At 44.5% G+C, this 23,433-nt stretch overlaps 6 protein-coding genes across 6 annotated transcripts; 2 read left to right on the forward strand and 4 right to left on the reverse strand.

The window, feature by feature from the left end:
- Window positions 1-1,215: 1,215 nt before the first annotated feature.
- Window positions 1,216-2,334, reverse strand: HD556DRAFT_1308785 (uncharacterized protein; the record flags this gene model as incomplete). The annotated part of the gene is made up of 5 exons (XM_041300195.1): window positions 1,216-1,596; window positions 1,712-1,815; window positions 1,880-2,036; window positions 2,104-2,212; window positions 2,285-2,334. 5 exons carry the CDS (start codon window positions 2,332-2,334, stop codon window positions 1,216-1,218), a joined length of 801 nt encoding a protein of 266 aa, XP_041159821.1.
- A 2,134-nt stretch (window positions 2,335-4,468) lies between these two features.
- HD556DRAFT_1238096 (uncharacterized protein) lies at window positions 4,469-8,302 on the forward strand (the record flags this gene model as incomplete). The annotated part of the gene is made up of 2 exons (XM_041297952.1): window positions 4,469-6,982; window positions 7,040-8,302. 2 exons carry the CDS (start codon window positions 4,469-4,471, stop codon window positions 8,300-8,302), a joined length of 3,777 nt encoding a protein of 1,258 aa, XP_041159822.1.
- Window positions 8,303-9,621: 1,319 nt separating this feature from the next.
- On the forward strand, window positions 9,622-12,106 carry HD556DRAFT_1308787 (uncharacterized protein; the record flags this gene model as incomplete). The annotated part of the gene is made up of 8 exons (XM_041300196.1): window positions 9,622-10,129; window positions 10,187-10,416; window positions 10,475-10,500; window positions 10,566-10,726; window positions 10,785-11,413; window positions 11,472-11,729; window positions 11,819-11,923; window positions 11,972-12,106. 8 exons carry the CDS (start codon window positions 9,622-9,624, stop codon window positions 12,104-12,106), a joined length of 2,052 nt encoding a protein of 683 aa, XP_041159823.1.
- Window positions 12,107-12,776: 670 nt separating this feature from the next.
- Window positions 12,777-15,048, reverse strand: HD556DRAFT_1443806 (DHS-like NAD/FAD-binding domain-containing protein; the record flags this gene model as incomplete). Its single annotated transcript, XM_041306686.1, has 6 exons — window positions 12,777-13,604; window positions 13,665-13,747; window positions 13,823-14,013; window positions 14,071-14,336; window positions 14,396-14,548; window positions 14,611-15,048. The coding sequence occupies 6 exons, from the start codon at window positions 15,046-15,048 to the stop codon at window positions 12,777-12,779; spliced, it is 1,959 nt and encodes a 652-aa protein (XP_041159824.1).
- Window positions 15,049-15,533: 485 nt separating this feature from the next.
- Window positions 15,534-16,698, reverse strand: HD556DRAFT_1238024 (kinase-like domain-containing protein; the record flags this gene model as incomplete). Its single annotated transcript, XM_041297944.1, has 3 exons — window positions 15,534-15,747; window positions 15,800-16,227; window positions 16,438-16,698. Coding segments are annotated over 3 exons (903 nt in total), but the record flags the coding sequence as incomplete, so codon positions are not given.
- Window positions 16,699-18,905: 2,207 nt separating this feature from the next.
- HD556DRAFT_1443808 (uncharacterized protein) lies at window positions 18,906-21,439 on the reverse strand (the record flags this gene model as incomplete). Its single annotated transcript, XM_041306687.1, has 9 exons — window positions 18,906-19,089; window positions 19,135-19,400; window positions 19,461-19,844; window positions 19,901-20,236; window positions 20,296-20,649; window positions 20,705-20,809; window positions 20,865-21,008; window positions 21,065-21,244; window positions 21,308-21,439. 9 exons carry the CDS (start codon window positions 21,437-21,439, stop codon window positions 18,906-18,908), a joined length of 2,085 nt encoding a protein of 694 aa, XP_041159826.1.
- Between the last annotated feature and the right edge of the window lie 1,994 nt (window positions 21,440-23,433).

A 23,433-nucleotide genomic window follows, 5' to 3' on the forward strand; every position in this document is an offset into this window, starting at 1 on the left:
CTCTAAAATGGTGGGGAGAACCTCACATGAGTATTTCTTAATGTTGGAATTCTCCAGTGTCAGAGCATCTCCTGACCACCAGATGTATCTGACCCACCACACCATAAAAATTCCTGGTGTTTCAAAACTTAGTCCATCATCTTCTATGACCTTCAAAATGGTGGAGAGAACCTCACATGAGTATTTCTTAATGTTAGAATTCTCCAGTGTCAGACTATCTCCTGACCCACCACATCACAAAAATTTCCCGGTGTTTCAAAACTTAGTCCATCATCTTCTGAGACCTTTAAAATGGTAGAAAACACCTTGGTTGGATGTCTGCTGATATCTAGCATCTCTGGTCTCCGACCATCCTCCAACCACCACATAATACAGCCAGCCCACCACCTTATAAAAAAACTTCCTGTATTTCAAAAATTGGCTTCTCATATTCTGTGACTTTTAAAATAGTGAGGAGAAGCTTGGATGGTTATTTCTTGATATCGATCTCAGACCACCCCCTGACCACCACATATAGCTAGCCCACATGGAACAAAAAAATCTTCGGTGTTTCAAAACTTAGTCTGCCATCTTCTGTGACCTTAGAAATGGTGGGGAGAGCCTTGGTTGGATGTTTGCTGATTGAGTCTTAACTTTCTGATATCAGACCATCTCCTTACTATAATAGATATCCAGTCCACCACACCACAAAAAATTCCTTGTGTTTCAAAACTTGATCCATCATCTTCTGTGACCTTGATAATGGTGAGGAGAATCTTGGTTAGATGTTTGCTGAAGTCTGGCATCTCTGATGTCATATCACCTCCCAACCACCAGACTGGTATCTGATCCATTATATTACAAAAAATCTCAGGGTTCCAAGACTTGGTCCATTGTCTTTTTTGGCCTCTGAAATGCTAGAAAGAGGCTTTGGTTTCAGTTTTTGCTGATGTCTATGCTCTGTCTATGCTCTCTGGTATATTGTGGTTATACTGGCAAGTGTCTATATTTTGGAAGCAAATATTCTAACTCTAGCCCTACTAAATTAGTGCAAGTAAGATGGATATGGTCAGCTAGATTCCTAAAGCACCTAGCAGAGGCTGATAACTTCCTCAAGACTCCAAAATAGAGTTCAAAGTTCTGTTTGACCTTTTATGAATGATGCAATGGATTCAGATTCAAATTCAGCATTCATTGTGATAGTGACAAGTTAGCTAGCACTTTGTATTTCAATCCTTACAACCAGTATTTTGGACAGGCAGGACATTGGTAATAGGTGGTATTGGCCAAATTTTTTGTGGGGGCAATCCATCTGGTATCAATCTGATCCATCTGCATGATCCAGTCATCAGGCAGATGATGTCCTTCATTCACCAACTGGTTGTACCATTGGCGTGCCTGATGTATTCCCCATCCATTACCAAACACTCCAGCTGTGATACCACGTTCAACCGGACAGCAATGAGTGCTTTGAAAAGTTGGTCCTACTTTGTGATGAGCTTGGACTTCAGTAGGTGGCAAGTGAGATTTGATAGACCCCAATGGTGAAAGTGCATCAAGACATCTGAATATGATACCACCAGTTGCAATTTGAGCAGAACCGTTGGATCTCCTTGTCTGGACTGTAGGGTTTGTTGCAAGTTGAGATGCATGACAAGTGAATTGAATCATCCTATCATCAAATGTAAATCAATGGTGTTTTCAAACCTCAAACTTAAAGCTGAATACAGACCTGCAGTTTGGGTGGTGAAGAGCTTGCAGACCAACGGGTGTATAGACCATCCCAAGGTTTTAGCACCCCAGATATCTCATCAAACTTGACTACCTCTGTGACATCTTTTAAGAAATCAGCCTGATCAGTTTCTGCCATCAGTAAAAAACCAAATATTTGTGTCCTCACCAGCTAACACTGCAGCCTCCATCCACTCGGATAAATCTGATTCCAATAGCTCTTGGCTTCCTATGCAAAAGAATCTTGAATCTAATTGAGAAGCCTTTTTGAATGATGGCTCTTGAAAGTCTGCACTCCAGTACCATCTGATTTTGACCCAAAAAGGCTGTAAAAAAACCAATTGTACATTCAACAGAAATGCCATGATAGGTCAGCTGTTTGTGAGCACGGACCTGTGAAGCTTTTGCACGCTTGTCCACCCGTAGAGATTCGATTTTTCCATACCATAGATCACTTTCATCCACCCCCCTACGCCCTTTCTGATAGGCATACACTGCAACACTACATGTAACATGGTTTGGATGAATTACATTGACATCAATCCAAGAAAAAGGTACTTCAGAAGAAACACACCTTTGACCCACTTCATATCCATATTTTGTCTCCATATCTTCATCTGACATGGCATAAACTTGATTATTTTCACTGGATCAGAAACAAATTATCAAAGTACAAAAAGATGCTCACTGATTGCATGTGTAGTTGGCAAGGCATCAAATTGCCGTTGACTCATCCCCTTGGGTAGCACTGGCATCTTGCTCTAGTACACTGCCCACTGAACTGGCAGATAATGGTCTGGAGTATGTGCTACTTAAATCTCAGATATATATGATTAAAGTTTTTGGTCAAATGAAGTCAGACAAGTAAGTTAGGGCTCGTGCACAACCAACCAACATGTGACACTGTGTGATCCAACGTGACCAATGCCAGTATGCAGTGATAGTATGTGATCCAAAAGAATAAGAGGTTTGTGTGATTGTATGTATCATAGTATCTATGTAGTTATATCTAATCAATGAACTCAGAAATGTTGTATATGCTAGGCATGATAGATGATATGAAATGATAGGTGAATGATACTGTTGAAGTGAGGCTAAGGAATAAGTCCCAGCATTGTGGAAAGAACAGCTATATTAATAATACCTAAGGAACAAGTCTACAAGTGAAATACAGTGAGAAATGAGACAGCGTGCAAGTTGAAAATAATACATACCTCAGCATTGCGGAGAGAACAGCTGAGGTATAAACAATGTGAAACAAGGAGGTTATAAGCTAAAGTAAAAAAGTCTCGTGTAACAAAGACCAAATAAGATGTGATGATAATGTTGACTTCCAACAGATACTAGTATTAAAGTCCAGCTTTCTTGAGCTCAGCAAGGATAGTGTAAGGGAGAAACTTAATCACCTCTGTATTTTTGCTTGCCCTCCTTGTAGCACATTCACTGAAATTCTTCAGGTCACTGGTGTATTGTACAGTCTGTGGTGCAGTAGTCTGATGACAGAGGTGAAGTATTACCTTTTTTGTAGTGTTACCTCCTATATTTCATTTCCAAGCCCATAAGACTGATTTTTCTAATGGCACTCGCAATCCTCAATTTTTCAAAAATCCAGCCCCACAGAGTTGTTCTAAATACAAATACAAAGACTGTGAAATTCCTTTTGCAAAAAAAGTGACATTTGCAATGGCCACTAGCTGTACACTCCAAAGTCATGCAAAAGTCACCCTTGGTCATGTGATGTTAGTGGGATGTGCATGAGCACTACCTTATGTAATATCTGAGTCTAACTTTCTTATCAACTGAATCTGTGATATCAGATCAGACAGAAATTTGGGTGCATATCTTTCTACCTTTTGGTACCCTGACCACTTATTCAAGACCACCCACATTTATTAGTTCAGATCATCCAGGCATCTACAAATTCACCACTACCACCACCAATCTGGCATGCCTAAATCCTCATCCTCTTCATTGCAGCACACTTCAAGGTGGCTAAATATGGACCTGTCTTCTGATTCTGATGACATTGATCATATCTCAAACAACACAGAATCTGGTGTGTCATCTGCTTCTATTGTATTCACACATAAAGTTGAACTAAATACAATGTGCCTTGTCTGCAGCATTCATGGCTATGACTTATAAGCCAGTTCAGAGTGCATGGCTTCAGTTGCAGCTGTCATCAGACCAAAGCTCAGAAATGTCATCTGATGCTGGTCCTGGAAAACGGCCTTCTATTCTACAGGCATCTAAGAAATCCAACAGTGAAATGCAGCAGTCAAGTGCTATAGATGATGATTTATCAGACATTCTGAGAGGATATATTCAAAAACATGAGATGTCATCTGGCACTGATTCACAGGAAGATGATCATGACAGTCCTATGGATGATTATCAACCTGGGAGCTCAGAGGAATGTGGTCCCTCATGGACAAGATCTGGTCTGGCTGAAGATCTTGTCACTCCAGAGCTTCAAGATGAGATTAAGGCACCAGGTGAATGACTCTGAGATCATTAGACTCTGAACCTCTAACTGAAAGCTATATCAGATAATGATCCTATGTTGAACTTGGCACGACCATCCCTGTGGATTCCAGCTTTTCAGCAGCTTCAGACATTAAACCCCCAGATGTCAATTGGTGGCGCGGTTCTCAATTTCTTCCTGATGACCAAGTGGTACCCAACTCATGGGAAAGGTCCTTTGCGGTATGCTGATATGGTGGCTGTGGCTTCACCATTAGTGAACAACATAGGTCAAATGCCAAACTTGGATGAAATCCAGACTTTTCAGCAAAGACACTTCATGTCTTCTTCTCTAGAACATCCTGCTGCTCAAGTTGGTTTCATCTTGACTACATCACAGCATTACTGTGTGGTAATCTTTGACTACTGCAAGCAACGAGCTCATATTTTGGGGCGGCATACCATTATTTCAGACACTGCACCTGGAATCAGTCTCCAAAGCAACTGGGAGGAATGGCAGGGTCCAGAATACTGGAAACGTGTGGCCATGTTGCACAACTGGCCTCATGGAGATGTCTCTGCTGTACATGTTTATGAAGATCCTAGATTCCGCCTACCACAGAAGATAGATTGCGATTGTGGACCGGTCTCAAGTTCTATTCTGGAGCATTTTCTAGAGAATGGGCTGGCCTACCATCTGGATGGAAGTCTGCAGAGGCCAACCATACCTTGTGGACACACCACTCGCCTTAGAATGTTTGAGATGGTGAAACTCAGCTGTAGAAGAGAGTGGAGCCATTACTTGTATCTGGGCAGCCACCTGCCAGATGATTGGGATCCAACAGATCATATCTCTCGGGAAATCGTGGACAAGAGATTAGAAGAATCCATCCAGAGACAAAATAACCAGGCTATCATCACCAAACTTGCCACCATGTTATACAACTGTCCTGACTGTTGTTCCACCAGTCTTTCACAGGATCCTAATGAAACCCAAAATGATAATAGTCTGGATTCTGATCCTGAAGATACCAACCCCATCACAAATCTGGCCCACAGTAACAAGATGTCACAGAATTTAAAGCAACTCTTGGATTTCCACTCATTGACTGCCACCCATCTCCGTGATACCTCCACTATGCCATCCAGGTGGCTCCCTTTTGATGCAGGATTTGATCAGTACTGGGGTGGACCTACCCTAGAGTCTATGAGACCCATCATGGATGCTGGTCAGATCTGGTCCTCCTCACGCAATGCTTGGATCAGTGCTCTTGGATCAGCCATGCTCTTCAGAGACTATGGTTTCAGGCTTTTCCCTAGCTTCTACCAGATGTTCTGGTTGGGTCCTCCAGTAGACCCCCTAGATCACATGATGACTGTTGGAGTCTCTGACACTTATGATCCCAGTCAGCAGGTCAGTTTCTGGAGATCAAAAAGCTATGGCCTGTCACGCAGCTCCCTCTTTGCAGATAAGAGAGTGGTTGTTCCAAGTGATGTCCGTATCATGGGAGCATCTGAGATGTTGCTAGATGCCCAGCGCTTGGCCTCACACAACACTGGAGTATATGAGAGTCTATTTGTTTATGGAGCTGATCCCATAGGAAGCCAGCGGATTATACTGGACCTAGAGCTGGACCTCCAATTTCCTAGGAAAATCACCATATCTGTAGACATTGACAGCTACATCTGGGTCACCCATGACTTTCGTCCAGCTCTCAGCATGGGAATCTACTTGGCTCCAGTGATTGACCAGCAAGTCCCTATCCACAAGCATAATCATATTTATGTCGACATTCTCATGCCCCAAAGCACAGAAGACCAGGGTTTAGATGGTACTCAAAGGGAGGAGTGGTGGACCAAGTCTATCCCTTTGAGCTCTATACCTCATGTGCCATTTGGAGTGTTGAGCACTGCAAATCATACCTCCAATCTTCTCCTCTGTTTTCCCCGCATGATTCATAACCGTGTCAACTCCTCCAGACGTGCAACAAGAATTCCTTTAGATGTCATTGATTTGTTCTGGAATGAGGTGGTGCTGCCTTCTATATCACTGGAGGCACCCACTTCTTCTCTTCCTTATGTGGATACCACAGTGCATGAGATTCGTTACAAATCACGCAAAGGTGGCTCCAGTCGAAGACCCAAGGCCATCCCCTTCTCCCAAGTGGCATTCAAGAAAATTCAAAAACACATGAGGACCCTGGTGGATCAGTCCCCTATGTTGGCATCATATGGATCCTTTTTCTTTGTTTTAGAAGGCAAGGGCATCAAACTCTGGACAAAAGATGGACAGGATGGCAGATACACCTCTCCATACGAGGCTTTAAAAGCAAATTTCTCCAACTTGGATTGGGATTACATGATGGATAGGACCCATGGAGAACTCTACTTGGATGTGGGTGCAAGCTTCAACCCTACAGGAAACTTTGTAGGCCTTTGGAGGCTTGATGCATTGCAGGCTTCTTTTCAGGAGGGAGGTTTCAAAAAAGGCACTACTCATCATACTGGCACTCTGGGTCGGTATGGAGGCATTCAGGCAGAGATGACCCTGAAACATGCATATCACAGTCAAATCTGCTTCCGATCTGCATATCAGCTGTGCTATGAGGCCATCAGACCCAACAATAATGAACCCAAGTTTGTTTCTGATAAGGACGCCTACAATCTTACAGAGGGGTATCTGAAAGAATGCCAATGGATTCATGAAATCTACAATGGAGGGCCATCCCATCGGGGTTATGGATGTCGTGATGAATATAGGATGAGTGGGCAAGCAGCCCTGGAGGTTCTTCCCCAGTTGAAAGAAAGGGTAAGTCTCTGATGTCTATCTATCTATTTCACTAGATTGATCATGGACCATAATCAGGCTGAAGCTTTTCTGAAGTCCCAACCTATTCTTTGGATTTCTTCACATGTCTGGTTTGGCCTCATGGACAGCAGGTTGGAGGGCTTGAGACGGGCCCAAAAAACATTAAAAACAGAAAACCCTCCCAACTATGGCACCAAAACCAGCATCTTGTGTCACCTGCTGCGCTGCTTGAATTCTACTCCTATCGTGATGGATCCTCATCTGTGTCAGTCCCTCAAAAGCCTGGATGTTGAAAGAGTTTGTGACCGTGATGGCATGCTCTTTCTCTATGACCTGGATAATCAGATCATTCCAGAAGACAGTGCAGATGTCCGCAAGACCATGGGTGCCAATGTAAAAAGTCGGCGCAAGACCCTAGCCCTGCCAAATCCCATCACAGATTCAGATGACTGGCCTATTGGCCCAGAACCCAGCTGGAAGGATGTGGTGAAGATGATTGAGCAACACCCTCAACTTCTGATGAGGCATTGGATTTATGACTCCATCTGGGATCCAGGAGATTCAGATGTAGGCCTATTATTTGTCCAATTCACTCGGGAGTTTTGGTTGCAGCTGGGTAGAACCCAGACCACCAATGAATTTGCTGATGCTGTCACCACCAACAATAGGATCTGTGACACTTTGGAGGAAGCCATGACCTGCTGGTCCTTGGATCGTGTCAATAAATGGATCATCTCCATCAAATTCCAGGCATGTAGTGCTGGACTAGAAGGAGACAAGCCTGGTCATCCACATCTCTCATTTGTCCAGAGACGTACCACATTTTTTCCTGACAGAGATGCTGCTCCATTGCAGTCATCAAAATGGAAGACTTATTGGACAGAGGGTTACATTTCACAATATCATGAGCTGTGCTCTCAGCTATCTGAAGCCCAGTGGCAGCATCTCCAAGATCGGTTGGATATACTGTTTGCCAATATTCAATGTCTTCCTGATGCCAACAAACCTACTGCCAAAAGTCCAGGCTCCACTTGGACATTGGCTTGTGACCAGGACAGTATCAAGATAGTCACCAACCCATGCTTCTACCGCATACAAAAAGTTGGAGGACAAAAGCGCACCATCAAGAGGCCTGCTGTCATCAAGAGAGCTCAGGACTTTCGTGCTGAAGTCATGAGAATGCAAGGACGGGATCCTCGGAGAAATCAACCAGAGCATCCAAGGAAGGCCCATATCGATCGCAGGTCAGCCAAGGTCAAGCGTGCTAGAAAGCCACCAACCAGGCAGATCAAAGTAGGATCAAATCACTCAATATACTAGAGATGACTAATGCCCTTATCATCAGAAAAATGTCAATAATCAAAAGACACTGGCACAACATAGTAATGCTTCCAGTCCCAAGAGAAGCTCCATAAGGATACAGGAAGATGAAAATGAAGGTGAAGGTGACACCAATCAGAACAAGAATGATAGTCATGACTACAATGTCTGTGGCTCTGAGACAAATGCATTGTTTGACAAGGGGGACAGAGATGATCAGGCAGAAGATGATGATGATGATTCTGAGATGAATTCATTATTTGACTATGATGGAGGCACAGAGGGAGGCAATGAGGAGGATAGAGACTCTGATAGTAGCGACTATTAAAATCAACAAAGTTGCCTTCAGACTTTGTGTGATTGCAGAGCAACAAGTATAGAAAGCAAGGGTGATCAGCTTTAAATTAACTCTTGGTCTAGCATATTTGTTTGGCTTTTATGTGCCAAATCTGATGATCATCCCCAACCTGTGCTTGAGAGAGCTGATGTTTATGTATAGGATATCTAATTACTCCTCAAATTGTAAGTACAACAAGACTTATTAGAAAAGTTACCAGTAAACTAATATATGTGTCAATAAGCAGGAAATGCGACTTGCATGTCAAGGGGGTAGAAACATGGTGAGCTGAGAAGGACAAGGGAGTCTTCTTGCTTCACCACCTCAGGAAAAATTCTGAAAAGACATGCTTTTTGGATCTCCAGTGCATCTGTAGCTGTCCAGTCATTGTCTTGTATTGAGTGAGAATACCCTTACTGAATCCTAGCCTGAACTTTTCTTTTTTACATTTGACTCAAAAGGCAGTAGTGTTGCCTTTCAGAGGGTATGCTAAATATTTTTTTTCAGACCCTGATACTTCCATCCCCCCTTCACAAGCTTGTCACCCTAACACTCATCCTCACTACTGAATCATCCTTCATGAAAGAAGTCACCTCTTTCTCCCACCACAAGGTCTTTTTTGTAGCAGTATTGTTTGTTCATTTTTGTTCAATCTTGACATCATCATAGTAGAGCCCAGATCCTCTCACAGTAGAAATATGTATGGTAGACATGCAAACTGACTTTCATTAGTATTATTCATATCAGTTGAGTACTCTGTATATTTCAATTGCACCAAGCTTTGTGTTTTTCTTTTCTTATTTTTGTCGATCAGTGAAGCAAATCAAGCCTGCAATTGATTGACCAAAATCTATAATCAAATACTTGAATGTTACAACATGATACAAAAATGGTTAGAGATCAAATGACGTATATAATTTTTCTCTTTTTGTCAGGACCCGACTGTTTGCACCTCTGTCCTCAGACTTCAGGCCACCATATCATGTCTTCATCACCCCACTTTCAACTTCAAAACTTTGATGAATGGTGGCACCAGTCAACACCTACAGCTTCAGGGTTGGCAGATATTCCCCACTATAATATTGGACAATTCAAACCAGACACCAGGACCTTTGAGCTTCATAAGGGTCCTGAAGTCCTGGCTCTAATTCCTGCTCATTACCGCAATGGATTGAGATTCCTCAATCATATCATTATATGTCTTCAACAACTATTGCGGCACTCTGAACCTCTTTTTCCTGTGCACAAAAAGAACCTCTTGCTACTCAAGTATGAGGCCATTGGACGTGAACTCATGCTGCTCAGCAAAATAAGAGAGGCTTTCATTCAGGAGGTCAATAGCCAAAATCTAGTCCAGGGCATAGGCGCACCATCATGGATGTCTCCTATTCTCAATTCTTTCCTGGCATATATGTTTTACTGCAAGTCCCTGGATCCAGATCATAAATCATCTATGATGGGCATGGAAGTTGATGATCCACAGACATATAGTAGGGATTTCTCTTGAGTATGATCAATTTAATGATTATTTATTGAATAAATCATAGACTGGTACCGTTGGGCAAAGGAGCAGCAGATTCCTGGTTTATGGGGAACCTTACCTGAAGGTCCTGCAGAACTACAGGCTGCTATGTTGCAGTCCACTATAGCTGGGATAGCATTGGAGCCTCATGTAGAGTCACCTGGACCCTGTTCAGACACTTGGTGTGCTGGAATGATCCATAAGATGGTGGTGGAATTAGACCACAATCAGCCACCTCAAGAAATCAAGGTTATGGTATGTATTTTGATTTCACTATATTTCAAAGACAATGATAGCTGATATTCCCTATTAGAATGATTTCCAGACAGAGACGTGTGGGTAGGTGGCTTCAGATGAGCACATCACAGTCTGGAGACTTGGCTGATATAATTCATATCTTCTAGAGCATCTATAGATGTCACTGATAATATTGTGAAAAGGGGTAGAGGCCGACCAAAAGGAGTCACCAACAGCATCATCACAGTGCCTCAGTTGCAGACAAGATCTCCCATAAAATTACGTAGCAATAATAGATCAAGTCATTCATCTGGACCTTCTGGCACTGGTGAGTACAAGTTGGACCAAAGCTAATTAAAGAATCTCAGCAATGACATTTAAACCAGGTCAAGCTGTTCTTTCACAAGACCAATCCTTCATTGACTCTACCACGACCTTGTTGGATTTGGAGAATGAGTCTAACACCTTGTCACATGACACTGACATGGATTTCATCTTTGAGTCTAATGTTATCAAGCAACAGGCAGCTGTTATGGCTGAATCATCCATGTCATTTGAGCCATCAACTCCTATCTTCCTATCTCAGGATTTTCCAGAGTACATTGAGACACCTTCATCATCAGCAACTTCAGAGCATCCAGACAAATTTGATCAGCCTCAAATCTTTTCACCATCCTCTTCATATCCATGCCAAAACCACTTACAAGACAATTTCTCCTTGGAGAATCAAACAACCATGGCCAGTCCTTCATCTAGCACTTCTCAACCTCAGGACACATCCTTATCGATCACCTCTGGCTCATCTGCATCTGATGGATTGGATACACCCTCCCAGATCACATGTAAAATATCAAAGGGTACTTTGATTTTTAGCTGTGCCAAGAACCAGGTTGATCTGGGATTTGACTTTGAATCAGTCACTCTGGTGCCTGGTATACTCAAATCCAAATCCAAATCCAAGAAAGGAAAAGGCAAATCTTTGCAGTCTCCTAAAAAAAGACAGATCATCCTACAGGTGAGGATTTCTGTATATCATGCTGATTGGTCGGTATTGCTGACTGGTAAATACCAAGACCAAGACCAAGGAGCAGAGTAAAGGTACAAAAGAGATCTCAAAATCATCTCCAATACCAGAGCCAAAGTCCAAGGTCATGGAAATCCCAGCACATAAGGGCAAGGAGAAGGCTAAGACCAAAGAAGATATTCCAAAACCATCTCCAAAACTTCAGTCCAAGTCCCAGGCTGCGGAAACAATATCTGCAAATCTGTCTAAAGTGGCTGGGGCATGTCAAAACTCATCTAACCAGGGTGAATTGGAGTGGAATGATAAGGTCTGTCTTTCAGCGTATCTTATTATGTCTTCTTGGCTAGACTGTCTGGTCTGATACATGATTACAACTAACTAACCTTGTTAATATAGTTTGTGAGGTTCTTCTCATACCTTGGACACGATTGGAAAACAAATGGTCTCCAACCTGACATCCAACTGCAGGTCAGTAAAATTATGGCATCTAAGGATGTTGAGGTAAGTTCTATCAATCTTTCCAGCAACACATTATTAAGCCTCTTTCAGAAGCAGGTCAAGATCAGCATGCATACAATAATCAAGTATGTCTATTGGATGAAAAACAAGGACAGAATGAGTGTGCTTGATGAGGATGCCAAATCAGGGTTTAAGGTCTTATTTGACCTTTTAAAAATGAAGTGATTCATTGCCCCTGCACACAAGCATGGCCACAGATAAATCCAGAGCATGTTGTAGTTAGTAGTTAACAACCAACTTGAGTTTTGTTTGGATTGCGACAAGCCTGTCATCACAATGCTGTACAAATAGCAGTAGATAAAAATCAGGAGTGCTTAATAGTGAGGGGGAAATTGAGTCAACTAATTTTCCTTCCAAATCAGTCATTATTGTACATTCTATACTGTGTGAAGAAGTGTGAAGAGCAGCAGGCATGAATTAAGTGGTGCGTAGGGGCAAATAGTACATGAACAGCTGAAATCCCTGATGATATATGATGAATTGTGGGCCAAAACACAGGGGAACCAAAACTCCGGTTTGCAGATGGAGTGAGTTCAATTGGTGCTGTATACTGCGGCAGATAAGAGCCATGTAATGGTGAACGGATGTCCTCAAGTGAGTGGTTTGACACAGAAGCATAGTTGCTAGTCTGGGTAGTAGATCCTGTGAGTCAGCACAACACCAGCCAAGTGGCTTATAATAATATAGTCATTGTCTTGAGTTCATTCGACATTTGTCATTTGTCATTATAGTTATATCAGTACAAAGTCATGCTGTATACACTAGTCAACCTTGCCATGATCTCAGAAAAGTCTAGAGGCTATCTAAAATATTATAGCAAAGGGTATCTGCCTGCCTAAGGGGAGGGGAAATGCCAAGGAGGCAGCGACATCAATAATGCCTCCTCATTATGCTCCTCACCATCATCAATTGGCAAGCCCATGCATGCCACTGTCTTGTGTATCAGCATTGTATTGCTATGGAGGTCATTGGCAGCAGCCTCATGGGCCGCCTCAACAACTCTAGCAAACAAGTGTTGTGGGTCCAATTCCAGGCAAACCTGAAATAGGTCTTGGATTCCAGGCCTCTCATGAGCTGGGACCTCAAGGTCAATCATGATGGATGAGAGTGCTCCATCCTGGGCTCTTGACCGGGCGGCTTGGGACAATTTCATGACAATGTCAGGGAGGCTATCATCAGGGACTTGTTGGACTCCTATGGCCAACACCACATCCACCTGTTTCTCATCATGGGTAACGACAAGATTCAAGTCCGGGTGCTCCTCTTTACAAACCGCAATTTTTGGACGCCAAATACCCTGGTGTCCAACACAGCCACGAGCTTGACAGTGAACACATACTGGAAGCCCATTTGAAGTGGACTGATCCATAAAACTGGTTGTTGATGCGACTTTGCAGCAAAGAGTACAAGACATCTGGTCCAGGCGTCCCAATAATGGGATGCATCGTGGGCAGTCAGGTTGGCCTATCTGGTCCACGCTTGGAACTCCGAATGTCAACAGCCCGGCAGTCTTTTCCATGGCATTGATATTATGAGTATAAACTCGCAGAAGATTGCCACGTCGATCTAAAGCATGCATGGCCGGATAAAACTGGTTTTCGACACAGGGGTTATTCAGGTGATGCAACACGGTCTGAAACACCGGCGATGATTGTGCCCGGTCCTGCCAGAATAATAACACCTAAGACAGGCAATGACATAAATAGAGAACACATTCACACACCTGCCAAATAATGGGACGCAATAATCCAAGCAGATCACCCAGGGATGAACCTGAGAGTCCAGGAAGAACGGATGCACCTAGACCTGGAGAAAGTAAAAAAAAAAAACACCCAAAGGAATTCTTGAGGGTGGGGTGTCATGGAGAAGGAATGGTCATACCACAAAAAACAACCAATCTTTTGGCATTTAAAATAGTGTCTATAATTTTCTGAACCTCTCCACCCTCAGGGGCCCTGGAAATGATATTGTGCCTGAGGATGGAAGACGAAGTTGGAGGTTCCTGAGGTGCTAAATTTTCTTCATTGGGTCCCATACGACGTTTTCTATGACGGAGGGGTACTACGACCAAACTACCGCTCTTGTGTCAGTAGGCCAGTCGTGGATTATACCTGGACAGAAACATTTACCGGATTTTCTCTATGGCCCGCAGAGCCGACAACCGTGTGGTATTCACTTTATCTCGGCGTATATGTGAGAAATCCAAGTCTGACAATCTATGCATTGCCATCATCACAAAAAAACCGCAAGACCAACTATCTCCCTGTCTCTGATTTTTCGGTGGAGCGTGGTGTTGTCGTGTCCAATCTTTGAATCGATCATTTAGTGACTTGATGTCTGGATACTGGTGGTATTTAAGCCAGTGCTCCACGCCCGCTGCAGCTAGACACAAATCCTGAGAAACCATCACATGAGTGGGCTACGGGCTGTAGATCCATCAGAAATTCTGCTGACCTGGTCTGCCCATTCGTGATTGGTGCCCAGACTATCAAAGAACCCTATTTCATGAGCTGGCCAGTCGACCCAACCCAAGACCCAATGGGGGGGAGACCCTCCGCACAGTGGAAAAGCCCAACACCTGGAGGCGAGAATCTTGTTTTTGGACCTCTGGTATGTGGGGTTGGCTGGCTGTGAGTATGTAAAAAACTGGCTTTGACGGATGGACTTACCACAGGGACACTTTTTTCTAGGGTAGTGTTACACGAGGTTTCACCACGAATCAAGTTGGGGATAAATGAGCTCAGAATAATGCATCCTGCTCGAGTCAAACTGCTGTCCTTATCAGGTACAAGACTGGCGTAGGCATTCATGACCGTTCCAGTGACTCTAATGCCTTTACTTCGTAGGCAATCCAAGTCTGCATCGATGATTTCGATACCTTCCACATAGCGTGATAGGTTTGAGACACAAGATCGTCGGTCAGGTGCTAATGAGGGTATAGACCTCATACTTTCTGGCTCCAGCTTCACGGTATCCCGATTCAAAGATGAGGGCTCAGGTAGCTGATCGGGATCTGGCTCCATAGACATCATACTTTCCGGCTCCAGCTTCACAGTATCCCGATTCAAAGATGAGGGCGCAGGTAGCTGATCGGGATCTGGCTCCATTGGTCGGGTTCAAAGGAGGCAGAAGACAGGAAGGTGAGGTTACATTTTATGCCGATCGAGAATGAACCTTTCAAACCAAATCGGGTTACAACTCGTCGGACTTCTGAGTTAGAACACCTGTGACTCCCACATAATCCTCGTAATTAGAGGTGATAATAGATAATGGATGACTTCCTGCAGGCCTAAATAGAATATAATTTCACGCATCAGGAAGTTGTGCCACGATGCTGGGTGCCATTTTGTCACCGTTTGAAATTCAACGAGGGTCTGCCCCCCCCCCCTTCTTTTACAGATTATTCCGACACAGAATAAACAGATGGCTTTGAAGGTCTGTTCTGTCCCAGGTTGGAGTCCTTTGAAGACAAAAATGATGCCAGACCTCAAACTTTGTCCAGGTGACCGGCATACAAGTTCCACGATGTACAATTGACTCACCCATGGCATTTTGGTGTAACTAAAAATTGTGCAAATTATTTGGATACAACTTAGATGACATCTGTGGGATCTATTCCCAAAGCGGCGGCACCCTCAATCAACTCTGGGCAAAGGTCTGCGCCAGGGCAAACATGCCCTATCTCCGACTGACCAAAGTCCAGAATAATCGCAGTAGAATCACTGATCGCAATGTTGGAAGCTGCTAGGTCATTATGGATCACTCCCAGCCGGTGAATAGCCCTGAGTGATTTGAGAACACCACACCTGAAACAAAAGGTGAAATTTTGGGGTTGACTGACCCATGAAACTTACCCACCTTTGATCAAAGGAGAGGGACATGAAAGAAGTCGGTGAAGCCCCTACATCATCCATCAAAAGGAACATGGCTCCAGCCCCAGAAAACACTCCACGACAAGTAGGAACCGCAGATCCGTGAATAGGTTGCAGCTCTTGATAAATCTGGGCTTCATCCATCAACTCGTTGCAAAGATCATCTTCGGCCATTTTCACTACAACACTGGATCCATTCAGGTGTCCGCGGAAGACCGGTAGCTGGGTGTGTGAGATCAGGCTTTCTAGGACCAGGGGGGTTGAAAAGGAGCAGTCCCAATTGAATTTATCCACCACAGATAGTTGAAGGGGGAAAGATGGACACCCAGAGGTAGTGAAGATAAGTTGAAGTGGGGAATTTGGACGGGATGACGAGATTGGCAATTTTGGGGCAGCATTACAGGATCTCCACCTCTGGACTGGTGGACGCAATTGCCAACATGACATAAGCCACCTCCAAACAGGGGGGTACAAGTACTTCTAGGAGTGAAAAAAGTCAGGTCTTTGCTGGAAGAAGGTGTGGGAGACTCCTACCGGCATCACACTGCCATCAAGGGTACTGGTAGTCGGCTGGGTACTGGGACTTAAGTGATGTCGGCTGGTACCGGGTGTAGCTTGGGGTACAGCCAATGAGACAGGCAGAGGTCCAGGCGATGGGGCCCCTTGCCATTTACCCTGCTGGTCCAGCCGACTCATCACCGAGTGGGCTATAAAAAAGCTCAAGTCTGACATTGTGAAGGCCCTTTCCTCTTCATCAGCAGGCTGATATCGGTAGGAGGGGGAAATCTGTAGACTGTGCCCCTGGCGGTGAACCAGCACAAAGGTATGTTCATTGGAGATGATGCCATGCTCTGATTCCCTGCTCACGAGCTGATTCCAAACCTGGAGACCCCAGGTGAGTACCGTAGCAGTTAAACTCAACAAAAAAATCGCACCTGGTATATTGTATGGATAACCTTACGTTGCCAATGGTGCTCAAACACATCCGACAGATCTGGGCCGTGAGATGCGTCTTCTGGAGTTTCATCCTTCCTCTCCTTCTTCTGCTGTTGTCGCTTCGACAAGATGTCATACACCATGCCTAAATGCATTCTCCCATCTTGGAACAGCGCCTTGGGCCACTGACTCCAATCGCCTCCCAGCTTTTGCAGCATATCCACCTGGGGAGATCCAGCAGTAGAGGCCTTGTGCGTTTTAACCTCCATCGTGCAACAAACGTTGCCGTTCCAGATAAACGACATATCAGGCCTTCCCGATTGCCCCGAATTTGGTTCAGATACTATTGCAGTGCAGGCTTCTGTTGATGGAAAGCCCAAAGCTGCAGCATCTGGCTGACATGATTTTTGGAACAAGCAGACAGCCCCACCTCCCGCCGGCGCCATAAAACTAAACTTAAGATACTCCACCACATTTGACTCCTCGACGAACCTGATGGGAAGGATTCCACGCAATATCCCAGCGGTCCAGATCAGGGCGTTTGGGACTGGGCTCACTGGGCCATGGTGGCTCAAAGTTTCCCTGGCCCACATCCGGGTGTGCTCTGGCTCAGCTAGATGGAAAGTATCCAGGTCCAGGCTGTGAAGCTCCTGGAGAGATGGACCACTGCTGTGCAGCTCACGTTGACTCACTGGCTTGACTGTGGCGCTAGCGACGCAATCTCGGGGCGGGGGGATCACAAGTTGGCGGAATACCTGCATAAAATCCCATGATTCGGACGGAGGTGAAGTGGAACTAGGAGATGCAGATGCAGGCGCAGGTATTTGTTGCCATCTTTCCATGTTTAATGCTCAGTGATGAGTACTAGTGCTGAGCTTGAAGGCTTGACATCACCTTGGGAAATTTTTCAACACCTTCTGACGCGACCGGCCCGACTCGGTCTGAACATGATCACAGCTCAGCTTACTATTGGTTACCACTTGCTCCCGCACCACATTTCGTGCAGCCTCCCAAAACCACACATTTCCTACTACAGATCCTCAAAACTACTACATCTATTTGAAATAATAAACGTCTTACGGGCTTAGACGGATGCATTTGGACAAAAAACAAAGGCGACACATCTACTCGATGCACAAATGGCTCGAACTCTAGTCGGTGGGAAGGGGAAAGGTCCCCGACATCCCACCAGAGAGGCTTGCATTCAAGCTGCCATCCGTGATACCTTGACTGGTGTTCATGGCAGTTTTTGTAGTGCTGCCATAGCTCGCAATGTAAGCACTCACTGTCTGGACATCCTAATAGTCACAGTTGATATTACTCCGGTCATCCATCCACAATACATATTCAATTAGATTACTAGATACTAGCCACTGGTAAGCTTCCTAATGTATAATCCACAGTGTGTTGAGCAGACTGCGAATTTCATGTTCTGCTATGTTGAGGTCGTGAAAGTCAAATACTCCAGAGGGCTACGATGATTGTAGGTATCATTCACTCGCTGCTTGCTTGCTAATTTTCTGCTCGACTATGCAGCCTGGATCCCCAAAGACGATTACCAAATGCTCCGACAAAGTTTCTATTCGAAGGATGCTACCCAGGCACATCGAGATCTAATCCTGAAGGATTTTAGAGTTTGATGGTCCATCCTTAATCTCAAATCAGGCTGGGTACCATCTAAAAAGTCGGCGCTGGACTCTATGCACGACATCTTCTTGGGTAAGCTTTCATATTTTCATTGTTAACCTGCCAACTTTTGTTTTCTCCAGGTATCATTACACCTCTGTTCAGGAGCATCTCATTCGGGCGGATACATGCTTTCTGGTATCAGAGGCATCAACTCTCCAAAACGAAGGTTGGAGGAGATTATGGACACTGTAAAATGGCCCAGTCATATTACTCGGCTCCCAAAAAATGTACTTTATCGTGGTCACAGGGATTAACGATGAAAGTCATTGTAACAGAACATTACATTGTCACAGTATATATTACAAGATTCTAACTGGTTTGGCCATAGGAGGAATTATCAAGAATTATCGTACCATCATACCTGACCTGGGGTATAACCCCCAATTGGTAAACGTAAAGTGAGTTGGACTAGCAGATGTATTTGAAAATCGCAAGGAGAAGGGTGCATGGAACAGGTCCAGACCGGATTAATTCATATTCCATCTTTGTGCCAACGGTACAAACGCGGCTCTTGCCTGGTTTTGGTTACGTGCTCCTTGCAAAGAGGCGAGGGGTAATGTAACTCCAATGCCCTGGGATAGATTTTTGTTTGATGACATGGATGACAATCTGGGAACTACAGTGCCGTGGGTCTGGGAGCCATGGAACCACCTAGGGTACTTGAGCCAGTGTAATGTCCTAAACCAGACTGCTTACCACAATGAATTTTCACGGGTTTCCACATAGCAACCCAGGTCCATCAGGACAAAGTTGAACTCATCTTGTCTGGCCTCCTTGCATGTCTGCAATGATATTGTCCATGTGGCATCATGGTCGACATGTTGAAGAGCCACAAAGTTCCAACAGTAATAGGCGGTGGCTCCTATTCCCCCCAATGAATTGACTTCAGCAGACAAATCCCGGAGCTCTCTGGTGGCATCAGGGTGCAATGGAGCAACAGCAGCCACCATCCTTTCCACATCCTGGGAATATTCATAACTACAGTCAGATTAAGTGTGAGACCAGAGGGAGCATTCACTCACAGCCGCATGAGAAAAGAGCAGCCTAATGTGTTCAGTATCAGTCACCTCCATGCCAGCATAGCCAGTATAGGTATCTCCAGGTCTGCCCCCACAAGGTTTTCGGGAGCCTATGGGATGCATCTGGCCCCAGCGAAACCTCTGGAACTGGTAACCCCTTTTAAGGGCTCGGATTTCCTTGGAAGCCGAGGCATCACATCGCATCTCCTGAAGATCTTGGGCTGAAAAGGTGTTAAAAGAAACACCGGCCAACACTTTCTTGGGGGAGCCGGCCTCGATCAACAGGGTGACATCACGTTGGCAACGAGCCAGCACCAGGGGCCGGCTGGCAATTTTTCGCAACTTCAGATCGGCCAAATGCACATAGTCAGCATTCTTCTCAAGGCCCTGTATGAAAACTTATAAGAGAGGCCCTGCAAAGTCATCTGATTAGTCATACTCACCAGTGTTGGTGTAAGGCGATCAGGATCATTGGCGGGATATGGTGTGACAACCTTTCCGTGTATTTCCGTGTGAGGGGTGGACTGTACCGTCCAGTATCTTATGCACTTGGAATCTTCTGGCTCAGAGTAGCAAAGACGACAGACCCCTGTCGAAGGATGGACCTCGTGCCGGAACCGGGTATGAAAATCTTTTGACACCTTCCGGCGGAGGAGCCTCAGCCGAGCAGACAGAATCAGAACCAGAAGCAATTCCTCATCTAGCCCTAGAGCTTCCAATTCCTTAGGGGTGAAACCACAGATATGACGAAATAAATGGCTCAAGGAGGCTTGGGATATCTGTAGAACTAGTGTGATCAAAGACATGCGACCTTAGATGATATAGGGAACAACTTTACCCAAGCACCAGACTCAGGGGATACCTTGGAGGCCATTGTGGGCAACATCCATCGAACGGCTTCAACCAAGAAGCACTTCTCGGAGGAAAATGCAAATACAGAGGCATAGTTAGATCGAAATGGACACATTCGATGCAAGGAAAGCAGTTGCAAAAATTCAAGGGCGTTTCGTTTGGTGACCTGGCTGATACCTATAGCAGGGGGGACAACAAGATCCACAAATCCCACCAAACAACTGAGGAGACTCTCTTTCCAACGATATCTTTGAAAGCTCAGGGACATGTAAGGGGTCTTTTTCTCCAAATCCACCTGGGGGTGGGCAATCCGGAGGAGTTCATGACCCAGTCCAGAACTCTGAGATCCTGATTAGAACTACTATCGTTCGCTGTCCGGAAAAAATAAACATCACACTTGCCAAGATAGCTTGTTCCATCCCAGACCTGTTGGCTCTAGTGATTTTGTGAGACCAGACTCGGAGCTCCCGCAACGCAGTTACTGCCGGAAGCTCCAGCTCCTGTCCCTCTTCTAGATAATCTCTTTTACGTATGAGTTGTATTGGAAGATCTTACCGGAGTTCCTTGGGCGAAGAAGTTCACCAACGCGGATTTCCACCCAAGACAAAGGGCTTCAGCTCCAGAAGATGGTTGACTTAAGATGATATCATCGCTTTCCATGAGTGTAGTATCCTCAAAAATTTGGTCTCGTGTGATGAGCTAAACAGCAGAACACATTAATGGTCAGGCATTAGGTGGGACCTGGGGCTGCTCACCAACAAGCCTGGTAAGACCAAACCTTCAGCTACTCCTGCTAGCAGAACCTTCATAGACGCTTGATGATGACACATTTTCATCAGGCAGAACTGAATAAAAGCTCGGCATAGTTCATGATCTGGAGGGGGAGTCCAATGAACTTGACAATGGTCTTGATACCATGCCTTGGGTCCGAGGATCTAGAACACAAGCACAAACCGTTATACGCATCTAGAGGCTGGAAAAGCATGATGGAAACTTACTCCTGGATCCTCACGAATTAGCTCAAATATTGTTGTATCCTCCCATTGCACAGCTTCTAGTTCAGTGAAGTGCGGCTGTAGTACAGCCCGAGAGGCCACGTGTTTCATCCAAGTCACCATACTATAAGTCATAGACGCTGAGTGAGACTGTACTGACACACTGGCACCAAGCTTTAGGCCCACTCAGAAACGGACCTTGTTGGAGCTGGGAAGATGTCAGCCAATATGAGTGTCGGAAAAAACGCCCTGATGTGCCTCGAGCTCCATTTTTGCTAATCTCTCCCAAGATCTGATAATCTTTGCCCATGTTGGCAAAATGAACATATCAATTGTGAGGGGAGTATGATAGAAACAGAAATATTAATGGCATCTTTGCATTCCTTATGAGCGGTTTATATCATGCGAGAACGGTTCATATCTTATTACTTCAAGTTGCTATCATTACTATAATTACGTAATAGTACAAATACAAATACGATGCATTGGAATGGTATGGAACAAAAGCAGTAACGCAGTCTGCGTGGCACGGAACGTGTGTGCTCAATGCATTGAGTGCAAGGTACTGTCGACGGCTGCCCCGACTGTATTCTTGATCCAGACATTCGAGGAAACCTGAGTAAGGATTTGTACTGGATACAACCTGCAACAACACTCACCAATTGAACGGCTTCAAAAGAGTAAGACTAACAGAAGAGTAAGATCAGCGTGGTACTAGTGGTGAGAAAATGCTGCTGCTGCTGCAAATACAAGAAACGCTCACGAATTGTGTCACTCTAGACTCTTAAGATCACCAGGAAATCAAGCTCGATATTACGATGAGAACTTTGGCGTAATAACATTATTGCTTGCTTTTTGTTGAGTTCTAGTAGACACCTGTGAGAGAGAATCAGTAACTTATATGGTCAAAACAGAAATAGGTTACAAAGTTCAAAACTTTTTTCTCTTCTTGGGCTGGTACATATGTTAGAGGGATTCCCAAGGATCAATATGAGCCCGGAATAAAAGAAAACGGCGGTTGGGATGTGGAGATAAAGTCCAAATACTGACTTTTTCATACCTGTGACCAAACTCAATATTCTCGACCTCCAGAGACCCTGGGATTATCACCAATCGATTTCTACGTCTTAAAAGCACCAGGACCATTATTTACAGTATCGGTTTTGAGCTAAAAGTGACCATAGTAAGATATATGAGGTAGGAGGGGGGAGGAGGACCTTCTATATCTCAACAACCTGATTTTTCCTGACAAAACGGGCTTGACCATCGTGTTTAGGGACATCAGGAGCACTCCGGAAAAATACTTTTAGAGGACAAGCAAGTCATGGGAAGCCTAGAAAAATCGACCTTTGAGGGGGGTATCAGGAAAACTCCCATATGTTAATTAGGATGGACGCAAATCACTCTGGGACCATTTCCAATCGATTTATATGATAATAAAACAGTAGGAACATCTCTTTATATACCGGTATTTACATAATATCAAGATATATGAGTTTGGGGGGGGAGGGGGACCCTGCATATCTCAACAACCTGATTTTTCCTGACAAAACTAGCTTTACCATCGTGTTCAGAGGCATCAAGAACTCTCAGGAAAAATACTTTTGTAGTCCTGGCAAGACATGGGAAGCCTGTAAAAATCGATCTTTGGGGGGGGTACCAGGAAAACTTCCATATTTGTCTCAGGATGGATTCAAAACACTCTTGAACCATCTTCAATCGATTTATATGATCATAAAACAGTAGGAACATCCTTCTATATACCGGTATTTACATAATATCAAGATATATGAGTTTGAGGGGAGGAGGGGGACCCTGCATATCTCAACAGCTTGATTTTTCCTGACACAAATAGCTTTACCATCGTGTTCAGAGGCATCAAGAACCCCCAGGAAACATACTTGTGGAGTCCTGGCAAGACATGGGAAGCCTAGAAAAATCGATCTTTGAGGGGGGTATCAGGCAAACTTGCACATCACATTCCATATTGGTTCAGAACACTATGAAACCATCTCCAATCTATTAATATGATCCTTAAACACTGGGAACATCCTTTTCACATCATTATTGACATAAAGTCATGCCTCTTGGTGAAGTAGGTGGGGGGAGGGGGTAGCATGACTCTCAAA

The sequence above is a fragment of the Suillus plorans genome (assembly GCF_016647745.1).
Source record: "Suillus plorans strain S12 chromosome Unknown HD556scaffold_31, whole genome shotgun sequence".
Lineage (NCBI taxonomy): Eukaryota > Fungi > Basidiomycota > Agaricomycetes > Boletales > Suillaceae > Suillus > Suillus plorans.